Source organism: Oratosquilla oratoria, chromosome 28, assembly GCF_046742065.1.
Source record: "Oratosquilla oratoria isolate Oo_2021 chromosome 28, ASM4674206v1, whole genome shotgun sequence".
Classification (NCBI taxonomy): Eukaryota; Metazoa; Arthropoda; class Malacostraca; order Stomatopoda; family Squillidae; genus Oratosquilla; species Oratosquilla oratoria.
The window spans coordinates 46,518,287-46,530,525 of record NC_134804.1 but is presented as its reverse complement, the minus strand read 5'-3'; the positions used below and the strand labels follow the sequence as shown (position 1 = coordinate 46,530,525).

General features: G+C 37.2%; 1 protein-coding gene across 1 annotated transcript in view; it reads left to right on the top strand.

Moving 5' to 3' along the window:
• Positions 1-499: 499 nt before the first annotated feature.
• The window catches only part of mbf1 (multiprotein bridging factor 1), a 28,254-nt gene continuing 16,514 nt past the window's right edge, over positions 500-12,239 (top strand). Inside the window, exons 1-2 of the mRNA XM_076211415.1 lie at positions 500-650; positions 4,588-4,639. Of these exons, the coding sequence (XP_076067530.1) occupies positions 573-650; positions 4,588-4,639 (130 nt within the window). The 5' untranslated portion in view covers positions 500-572. The remainder of the gene's footprint in view (positions 651-4,587; positions 4,640-12,239) is intronic.

The following is a 12,239-nucleotide window of genomic DNA, read 5'->3' as shown; positions in this document are numbered from 1 at the left end:
TTGTCAAGTTCTGTATAAATCAGGCCATACTCAGTGGAGAATAATTGCGAAAAAGGAAACTGTATAAAAATAACAATAATAATAACAACAATTCAGAGCATTGCATCACCCTCGTCAATATTTGTCCTCCTAGAGACCTAGATTCTACAATTGCTAATCAAGTTATTATAAAATAATAATTCTAATAGTAGAACTAATCATGGTTTATCCATAATTGTGGTAATTGTAATTATATAACTAGTACTGTACTTCTACGATAGAGCTTGAATTAGTTAATTAATTATAAAAGGCATGTATATAAATTATAGTTACTCCTTCACATACAAGTTTTCTGTGGCTTGTTTTAAGACGTTTAAATGCTGCCGTGCATTTCATAAAAATATTGAATTATCATAAGTTAACATATATTCTGAACCTTTCGTATTCTAATTCTATTTTATTTTTAATATATTATATTAGATATTGTAATCCATTTTTTAAAATTTGTGCTTTTGTAAATAAAGTGTATTTCATATGAATTGTGCAGTCTCTGACGAAGACATTCCAGAAGTTTCAGATTATATTGTGATAAAATGGGTGATTCTGATTGGGACACAGTTACGGTAATTCGCAAGAAGCCGCAGAAGGCATCTCAGTTAAAGTCAGAACAGGTAATATCACACATCAACATAATTTAAGACTGTGGGGACCAAAAGAAGTCGATGATATCCACGCCTCATTCAAAGTTACTACGGCACTTTTGGCAGGACAGATGATTTTGTTCGCGCTAGTAATAACTTTTCGATCAAGATCTCAATAAATATGTATTCCATAGGACGCTACAGATTCTAAATACGGTTATTATTGTTTTTAGTTGGAGGAGCAGCAAAGAATTTACCTTTGAATAGAGGCAATAAGGAACTAACGTGGTCTATGTCGGGTTACCATAATGTTGGTACAGTGAGTTTACTTTGTTATTGTAAGCTTATTGTTTTACATTCGATAGCTTGTAAAAATATCGGTAGTTTGTTCCAGTCCTCTATGGTATGTGAGAAGTATGAATGTTTATGAGAATCATTGGTCATATTATGGCCTCTGGGTAAATTTTTCTGGCACTTTTTGGTAAATATATGGAGAAATGGGCAGTAATTTCAGTGACAATAGCTAATTAAATACAGTACTCCTAAGAAATAAATTTTGCTGAAGCAAATATTTTTGTACAAGAAATTATTGGAAACCAATAATGATAGTAGTATTGAAATGTCAAAACCTTAAATTTGGAATGTAAATCAAAATTGAGCTTGGCAAAATTGTTTTGATGCTGCCAAGTAAATAAAAAATATTTATTTTGTGATGGTAATAATCTAGTCTTACCAAACCTAACTTAAACTAAACTAGGGTATACTTTGTATTGAAGAAATGTAATTATCATTGTCTTCTTTGCTCTTGCCGTCTTGATGTGGGTGTAAAACATGCTGGTGGGAAGCTTGCAGCAGAGACTGTGGTGGTTACAGTTGCATGGCCTGAATCAGAAAATTGGGAATTTCCATTCCCTGAAATTATTTGAAAAAATGATACTTTTCTAGATGTTGGCATAGATACAAATTAAAGAAATCTTAATGGCTGCAATACATATTATACTTGGGACAGATCGTATTATTTGGCAAAACATTTTTGCAAAAAATATCTAGACTCATTTTTTAAATGATTTTCTATAATAACATTCAATTCTTTTATGTGGAACAGGAGTGTAACCGCTACAGATAGAAACCACTGCAGAAATAATCTGTCAACATTGTAAACAAAAAAAAAGTAGCAGTCTTTCATATGAAAAGGTTGTAGTGGAAACAATTTCTAAATATTGGAAAAAGTTATATATGATTGATGATGCTTCAACTTAAAAATGGTAAAAATGTAATAAAAAATAAGCAAGGCCATTTTGTAAAATTGATTATGTCAAACATTGGCACTTAGGTGAGTGTTGTACGAAATTATAAATTTTATAGATCGGTACAGTATCGTTGTTTGTTGTTACTGATATATTATTTAGTATGATTTGTTTAGAATAAATTAATTATTAAGAAAAATCAAAGATACGGTAAGAGTGATTATCGTCTGAAACCCAAAATATAAAAAAAATTCCTAGTATGTACACAGGTATTTTCACACTCTTGATTTCTTATTTAAAGATTATAATTTTTATATGAAATTTATACATACTGTGTAATTGCTAGTACTGAATGATAACGAGCTTAATATTTTTTAGAAAATGCAAACTATTTGATATGAAGAGCATAGTGGAGTTGCCCAGAGGGTGCCAGAATGGAGGGCGAGTAGGTCATATTTGCCAGTATATAGAGAATGAATTTCCAAAAGTATATAAACCAGATTAATTGTATAGTTGTACTAGTTTTTGGTTATGAAGTAGTCTTCAATAATTGCATGTCTGGCATGTAATATTTACGGTTTGTAATTTCTCAGGTTGTTCTGGAGATCAGGCACTTTGCCCTGTGGGCCATAAATCCAAATGGATTAGGGAAAATTTTGTGGAATTTCAAACAAGTCTAATGTATGGTCATGTTTCATACAGGGCACTGAAGCTTTGATACAATGAGGGCATCCATCATCCTCTGCAGCATTGCCATTGAGAGGCTGCACACACACAATGATGCTTACAGAAAAGTTGCTGTTTATCTAAGCAATTTTAATTAGTACACTTAAGTCCAGAGCGGAGAAGTAAGGCGTGAGTATATGTTACTAGGCCAGGTCTATTTTTATTGATAGGTCTTACATTTAAATGTAAACCACACTGGCATTAAAATAATACCAACACTGAGCTGCCCTGGCCATAGAACCAAGTTGCCCCAGATGCCATCATCACACAGAAGATACTGGACATCTTGGTAACAAATATAGCTGGCAGCATGGCATTCAGTCAATCAATCCATTGCCTCAAGTCTCACTTGTAGAAGAGATATTGTGTTGTCTGGGGATTGTTAACGTGGACATAGTAGGGTGAGGTGTTCTGTGTCTTCTGTGTGGTGGTTGCATCTTTGGCAGAGTAAGTCTGGCCAGGTCTTTCCTGTATTGGTACTGTCTTAATGATTGATGGTGTCCTGAGTGTAGGTATGCTAATGTGGTTCTAGTACGATGTGGGAGGGTTTTCTCAGGGACTTCTATCTGGGATTTCCTGTTGGAGAATTGAGTTTGGTGGTCTTTCTTTGAGGGCTTGATTAGTTATCTGGGGGGTGAGTTTGTTTTGTGTGATGTAATTTTTTGTTGCATTCTGTTGGTAGTGCTTGTGAGGTGTAGTGTAAAGTGTGTGTGTTGTTTAGGGTTCTGGCATGGAATTGTGTTACTGTCATTTTCATATGTTCTATTGAAAAGATTTTGGTTTCTGAAAGTAGGTGTCCCATAGGGTTGGTTTTGGTGTATCCTGTAATTATTTTCAGTTATCCATGAGAATGTTTGTAAATTGTTTATGTCAGTCTTCCTGATTGTTGGGAAGCATGCTGTGGAGGCATATTCTGGGGAAGATCCTAAGAACTGTTTATAGATGGTAATTAGTGTCCTTATTTCCCAAAGTATGTGCTAGAGATGGTTTTCTAGTTTATTTTTACAGTCAGGTTCTAGATAGGTAGGCTGAATGTCATATGAGTATCAAATGTTAGACCAAGAATTTTTGGGTTCCTTTAGAATGGAAAAGTGTGGCCATTTAGTTTCACTATGTTTTTGCTGTTCTCAGGAGTGAGAATGTTGCTTTTATTTTCTGAGATGATGCTTACATTCTGTTGTTTTTGAGCCATTGTTTCAGTTTGTTCAAGTATACTTGAGAGTTTTTGCCGCTATTTTGTATTTCCTGGGCTGGGTTATTATTGTCAAGTCATCTGTGTACGAGAGGAAATATAAGTTTAGTTGTGGTTCAGGAGTAGGTAGGTCATTCACGAAGAACCTGAACAGCAATGGTGTTCCATTGTTTAGTCTTTTTGTACCCTAGATAGAGTTGTTTTAGATTACTTTGCATTCCTATTGTTTTAAAGCTGGTTAACCACATCTTGGCATTGTTATAGATATATGTCTTGATGATATTTTTGGCATTGTTATAGATATATGTCATGATGATATTTTTAAGTAAAGTGTGTTTTGGAACCTAGTCATATGCTTTGTTTATGTCTATGATAACCAAGACTTCTTTTTGGTTTGTGTTTTTTATATTGAATCATTCTAGTACTTTTTGTGTAATGTTTGTGAGCAGTGCTTGTAGAGGGGCTTTCCTTAAAACAAAGTATTATAAATGAAGAGCATGCTGATGAGAGACCTTTTGGTCTATAGCTAGGTTGTGTGCCAACCAAACAGTTGGCAGACATTACAACATATGACCATGCCACTAGGAAAGCTATAATTCTCTGGAGTTACAGAAAATAGATTTTGAACCTTTTTTTTTTTTTAACCTTTATTTTTTATCTGTCCATTTACAGGAGTAAAATTTTTACAATTTCTCCAATATCATACCTTGAGCAAAACACCAATATTTGCTCTTTAGTATGTTAGATACTTAGTTCCTCAGGATGAACATGAATCTATCTGATTTTGTTTCTTTGCTTACAGGCTGTGAACCAAGCGAGACGATCAGGAGCTAGTGTAGAAACAACACAGAAATGTAAGTTCTGCATAGCAGTTCCTCAGTATAGTTTCCTAGTAAAATGGCTTACAGCTCAACATCTTTCTGCTGTTTCAGAATATGTGTTATATGTACTTGTTATGCCTTTTTTCTTTTTTATATATAGTCTAGTTTCTACAGTTTTGTTCCTAGATAGATTATACATTAAAGTGGACAGATTCAACCAGGGATGTTTATGTATAATAAACGACCATTGATTAGTTTAGTTGATTGATTGTTACCTCAAATTACATGGAAGGGAAAACCCGTAGCCACATCGTAGCTGGTAATGGCCCTCAGGCCCTCCCATAGATCTCTCTGGGGAGGAACTCCATACTGTTGTGTTGTATTAGTGTAGGTTTGTTTCTGTGTCATCTGCTGAAAGTAGTAAGGGAATGGGGATAATCACTGCTTGTTAGCTCTCCATGTGTGAAAAGGTGTAAAGTACAGTTGAAGTTGATAAGAGATCATGGGCCTAGTCTGGAGACTGAGTGTTGGTTCCTCAGTGTTGCATCTCCTCATGGAGGTGACGGGGCTGATGGGTTTTGAAAATGGGTAGCATTGTAGTCTCGTATTGTAGGCCACCACATGTGGTTCCTCCACAACTGTAGAAATGCTATGTTAGTGTAAAGATGAATAGTACATGTAGTTAACATTGGCATTAGATGACACATTGCTTTCAACTATGTTGAAGTTCTTGTTATAAATTGGATTGGTTGCATTGTAAGGAAAAAAGTAGAAATATAATTGATTTAGGGGAAATAATCACCCCAGATTTCAGTGACGAGAAAGTTGTTGCCCCATAGTGTCTGACAGGGATCTATGGGCCCACCCATAGAGCTCAGGGAAGAAATATTGGACTGTTTCTGTATCAATAGCTTATAGTAGTAGTAGGAAGGGATCAGTCATTGCTTGCCAATTCTCCTTAAGGGGACCGGCTGGTCAAGAATCGATGAAAATTGGGGAAAAAAATGGAAAAACTGGGAAAAATTTTCTACATCTGCATATAGCAATTGACAGTCTGTATGCGGAATATTTAATCAAAATTCGCCTTATTTTCGTAGTTATGGCAAATAAATCCCCAACTCGACACCATCTCGGCCCTGTGATACGTATTGGTCAGTACAATATATATATTATTGCAATAAATAACAATAATTTGTAATGATTGAGTGCTATTGCTAGTGACTTCTGGCAACTTTGTTTCTGTATCAGAGGTTATATATAGACCCCAGCATGGAGTAATGAAACAAGAAGGAGCTACAAGAATGTTTGCACGGTCTGAGTCTCTAGGATTCCGATACGTCAATTTTGTTGGAGATGGGGATTCCAGCGCCCACAATGCAGTTTGTGCACTGAACAATGACCGTGGCCCCTACGAAAACATCAAGGTCAACAAATTAGAATGTATCAATCATGTATAGAAGAGGATGGGGACAAGACTGACGAAGCTGCGTGATGAGGAATGAGTGGAGACTGTGACGAAGAGAGCTCAAAAGACCAAGTTTGCTGGGGCATCAAGACTACAGTTTGTGTGCAAAGCAACAATTCTGGATCACAATTTTGGGTATCAGCAGGCAAGTTTATTGAAAGCCCTGAAATTAGGCTCTGCATCCCTTGACCACTCCCTAACGATGCAGGAAGATCAAAGACGGTTGATGAGTCTGAGGAAGAAGAAACCCAAAACTGTGAGAGAGAAAAAACAAAGAAAAGTGTAAAAGAATATGCTCCTGGAACATTCAACTGAAAACCTGGCAACAATGAGTAGTGATGGCAACTATGACACCCTAATGTAATAACCTGCCTAAAATGCAGGTGGGGACCAGGAGCCAGAAGACAGAAGATTATATGACTGGACATCAACATATATGACTGAATATGAATAAATTTTATTCTAAATATTATCAACATTCAAGCCTAAAAAACTAAATAAAGAAATGCCACGATATCCCTTATTTATATTAGTATGTAGGGGTTCAAAGTTAGTGAAAACTTTGATGGCCCGTATCTCAAAACCTAAGTTTTATACCTTCAAACTTCTACTCCTCCATAACATCTTAATCAATTTCAATGAAAATTCACACATAATATGTCTAAATCTGCCTGATTGATGAAATAGAACGTTTTTTTAATATCTGAAAGGGTTAATTTTTGCCATTTCTTTTTTCCTATTTGAAGGGGGAAGGGGTGGGAAAAAATATAAAAATTAAAATTCCACAAACTAATTACTTTAACTAAAATTTCTCTCTATTAGTTTGAAGGTCTGGATGAGGTCCTTCCACCATATAAGTTTTATTCATGTAGAGCAATTATTATAGGAGGAGTAGCCATTTGAAAATTATATATTTTTTTTAAAGGGTGGTGGTGGGGGGGGCAAAACATGAAAGGGTTGCAGATTAGTTTTTTTGGGTTAGGAAAGATATATATGGTGTTCCTAACTCCTGGCATAAATTTCTGTGCAATAACCCAATTAATAAAGATTTTCATCTTTTGATCAGCCAGTCCCCTTAAGTGAAATGAAAATGGAGGAGGTATAATCAATGTTGATAGAGATATCTTTGGCCCAGTCTGGAGACTTTAGCATGTGAGGCTCCCGTTGGAGGTAAGGGTGGTAACGAGTTTTGAGGATGGGTGTCCGAGAGATGATTCTTTCAGTATTTGTTTTGCATCACCACTGCTTCTGGGTACCTGTTATGGATCCCATGTAGGAAAGATATAAATAGCATAAAGCAAAGGATAAAAAGGGAGGGGAAGTTGGTAAGAGGAGGGACATTTTGTGCTATCCTAACAATATCATTTGCCATTAACCAGAGTTAGGTTTCTTAGTGTGATAACATTGGTCACTGGGTTTGAACCAGGTAGTGCCTTGAGATATGTAGGGAAGAGATAAATAGCATAAAGCAAAGGATAAAAAGGGAAGGGAAGTTAGTAAGAGGAGGGACATTTTGTGCTATCCTAACAATATCATTTGCCAATAACCAGAGTTAGGTTTCTTGGTGTGATAACATTGGTCACTGGGTTGAACCAAGGAGTGCCTTGAGATATGCTGTGTTCTCTAAGTTGAGTGAATTTTGTATTAGAAAGAATTGTTTTTATTTAAGATAACACTCCCCTACTTCAGGGTGCAGCTAAGATGATAATGAAAGAGACATCAATGAGCAAAATATGCTGGAGGGCATGTCACTTCATTCTCATGGTAATGCTATTCATCACAGGTTTCCCAAGCATACATACATACATATACCAAGGCTTTTTCCCCCTTCCAAGGGAGGTAGCCAAAAAGGGAAAGGCATAAAAACACTCCCACCCATTTCATCCCTAAATACACTCCACACCCCTCCCACCCTCCCTCTCATCTGAGCACCTCCTGGATGACGGGTCATCCCTGCACCCTGCCCACCGCCCTGGGTCAGAAGCAGTGTCGCAAGACACAGCACATCCACAGCAAGGCCGCTTCATTTAATCGGCGACCCCCCCTCTCCGTCCCCCTTGCATATAAGGAGAGGACGGGGAGAAATCCCTTCGGGCTGCGTCAAAATTTACTCACACATACTACCCCACCCCCCTGCCCATTCCTCCTCATGCAATCACAACATCATTCATATACAACCATTCTCCACTCACCTCTGTCTTCCGTCCTCTCCCTTCCTTCCTCAACAGACATTCCCCTCTTCCCCAAAGCCCCCTTCACCCCATCCATCCACCTCATCCTAGGACGTCCCCTCATGTTCACTCCCTCCACATCTGCCTTCCATACCTCTTTTACTAGTCTTTCTTCACTCATTCTTTCCATGTGTCCAAACCATCCTAATATTCTTTCATCAATTCTATCTCCCAAATCCTTTTTCACCCCTGTTCTCCTCCTCACCTCATTTCTCACTCTATCCAGCCTAGTAACCCCCACCATACTTCTCAGACACCTCATCTCAAACACATTCAAACTCCTTCTCTCTTCTTCTCTTATGTTCCACGTTTCTGCCCCATACAGTGCTGTTGGCACAATCACTCCTTCATACAGTCTCCTCTTCGCATCCATTCCCAAATGTCTATTCCTCATTACACTCTTTAATCCACCAAGGCATCCTTCTCCCTGTAGCCCCACGGGGCACATATCCTAAAAAGAAAAGTAAAGGTTTCCCAAGCAAGTCTCCATATAACCATACCTCCCCATTCTAAATAGCTCTTGACAGGGTTGGTTGACATTCTCCTTCATTGAAGGCTGTTTTTTTGGTGAACAACCCAGTGAGTCAGATCAACATTAGAGAAGAGTGGCATGTATGTGGACAAAATTGATATTCACAAATGAAGTTGGTAAGAGGCTTTGACTGTATCTTGATACAAATCTCTGATTCGAAACAAGGCTGTACAAGTGATGCCTCACAATTCTCCAAAGGCATTAAGGTGCTTCTTGAAGTCTATTTAGTGCCCATGGGCCATAGATGGAGCATGACATGGAGCACATATCTCTTCAAGATTCAGACATTATTCCTCATGGACAAATACTCATATGTAGTACGAGTTCATAACATCATTGGCTAAGCCAGTCCTGTAGACATGACTTACTGATCACTGACCACCTGAATGTGGTTGTCATGTAAGATGGAGATCAGATAAAATGTCTCCCAGCCACTCTATTAAAACCCTTACTTCACTAACACTTGATCTCCTGATGGGACCCAATATTTCTCTGTATCAGCTCAACTGTGATTGCACCACCTTTTCACATGAAAGTAAGTTGAAATAATAAGAGAAAGGTCCCAAAAAAGGATATGTATATGTTGGTAAAATGAGTTTCAATTTATGCAGTACTACAAGATTGATTGTGTTGTGTTTATTTGTGTAAGGATGAAGCATATTGCATTCACTCACCACCATAATAAAAGATTACTCTCGGATTCTTGAAATTTAAATATATCATCATATGGGGTACAAAAATATATAAGGATACATGTGGAACAATAAGATAAAAAAAAGTCATCTCCTGCACAATATTGTATTTTGATTGTGTTTATTTGTGTCTGTGTCCAGTTGAAATATTTTTTGTTTCTTCAGGAACATTAATGTGTTAGAGTGACAATATTTTGTTATCTCGGTGTGCTGTTAAAAATGTGAAGGAGGTGATGTGTATAAAAAAGCTACCAGTACCATATGCACAATACCAAAGTTTGTTTTATTCATGTTCAGTTGTATAATGAAGCATTTCATGCTTTAGAATGCTAAAATAATAGTGATGGATGTTTTTCATGGCTCTAAACACAGTATCATTAGAATGAATATGTTGCACTGTGACATACTATAAGGATCAATACTTTCACTTGTTACTATTTAGATTTTTCACAAGTGATCTCCCCATACCAAATCCAGAGCATTGTACCAAAATTCTTACAAATGCAGCTCATTTAATGATAATAACCAAACACAGCAACTACAAAAACAATGACCAAGACAAAACTAAATCGATGCCACCCCTCAGAAATCGGCGACAGTGGTCTCCCAAGACAACTATGAATCAAAGAAACATCCAACAGTAAAATTGAATGACCAGCTCCTTCCATTTGATGAGCCCATAAATTCAAAGATTTATTTTTGATACATGCAAGTGTTATAACCCAGACATGGAGGTCCTAACATTAAAAATCAGCAAGGAAATAAACATACTAAGATAGGTAGTAAAGCACAGGTTCTGATCAACACAAAGAAATAAATAGCAGCTCATAAGAACCACACAACTATGCCTCCTGGCATGATTTTGTGCAGTCTAGAATATAAACATGACACTAAACTGTGCAAAACAAAGCATTAAGAATAATAATAGGACATACTAAAACCTCCTGTACAGAATATCAACACACGCAAACAAATCCTCCTCATAGAAGAACATGTGAAAATGATAGGAACACAGTTTTGTGCTGTCACCCTCCAACTTTAGAACAATAGCAACAAAAAAATAATCCTGGCCATAAAAGCAAATAATCTAAGATGCAGCCACCACACAGAACACATTTCACATCTCATCCAACACAGCCCTACTCTAGTCTTACTCAGATGATGATACAATATCTTCTCTTTGAATTACTTGTGGGCCAAGCCGGTGGTTTTTGGTGTTTACCATGGAGCCGAGAGATCTGTAACAATGGATTGGTTGATGACATAAGTGAGAGCAGAGTACAAAAATTCTTTAGATGTTTAGAAGAACTTTTGTGGCCATATATTTATATATTTTTTTGTTTTCGCATGTAAAGATGAAACTTTTTATATTCACTAAGTACCACTAGTATGTTAAGTTTTCTGGTGTTTTCACCATACCTAGTATGAAAACGTTGCATAGAACAAACAAGGTAATGATCATCTGCTGATGGTGTAAATTTGTCAGCATCAGAGTGAACACATACCATTTAGCTGCCCCATTTTATATGTGAAATTGTACAAATATTCAGAAATCTGAAAAAGTGTGAAATCAGAAACACCTCCAGTTCCAATTCTTTTGGATAACGGATTCTCAGTCTTACTTCAGCTCCCAGTAGTAGACGTTATGCCTGTCAGTGGTCCCAGCATGTTCCTCCATCTGGCTCTATCATGGAAGGCCCCTTCCTTCCTCCCTCAGAGTTTCAATGTTGGGCAAGTCATGTCTGCTGAGGGCTTCTTCAACATTTTCTTTTCCATCTCTTTCTCAGTCTTCCTCTTGGCCTTCTTCCATCTGGCATCCACTCCCAGCATCCCCTTGCAATTCTTTCTTCATCCATTCTTTCTAAATGTCCTAACCATCTTAACTGGGCAGCATCTGTTTTGCATAGCATGGAACAGACGCCTATGCTTTTCTTTATATCTTCATTTTTTAGTTTATCTTTCCTTGTCTTTCCAACTATGGCCCTCAATGGTCTCATTTCCGCTGCCTGAATCGTGCATATGTCTACTTTCGTTGAATTGTCCATTGATGAGTTATCTATGGATTATTTTTTGAAGAATTGTCTGCAGGGTCAAGCCAGCATTGTCAAGTCATCCCATGTTGTCTGTTGTTGAGTTGTCCTATGTTTTCAGTGTGTTGAAGAATTGGTTTATACCCGGTTGGTCAACTCCCTCAAAATCCCATGTTGTCTTTTGTTGAGTTGTCCTATGTTTTCAGTGTGTTGAAGAATTGGTTTATACCCGGTTGGTCTACTCCCCCTTCCTACTCAAAAGTCCCATTTCATCATGAGGAAAACCACCATTTGGTGTACTGTTTTGTCAATTTCCATTATGTCTGCCCTTAAAATGCACCCTATTCCCAATTTGTTTACGATTGCGACCATCTAATCAGTACAGGTAGTTGTCGACTTATGACCTATGCAACTTACGACTGATCGACTTTACGACCACGAGATAGTGCAATAATATTTAACATTTAATAGAGTAATAGAATTGCAATGTTATGTCTGGCAGCGCAGAACAATTACTCCGCACGCCGCGAGACGCTAGTACGATAGTTTTGGCAGGCTGCCGACAGCGTCAGCATCCCAGCCAGCTAAATATTCTTTCAATTTTTTGTTTGAAGTAAAATCTTTCCTAATTTTGCATTGCATTTTGTATTTTTGTATTTCTATATGTTTTGCAATTAATAAAA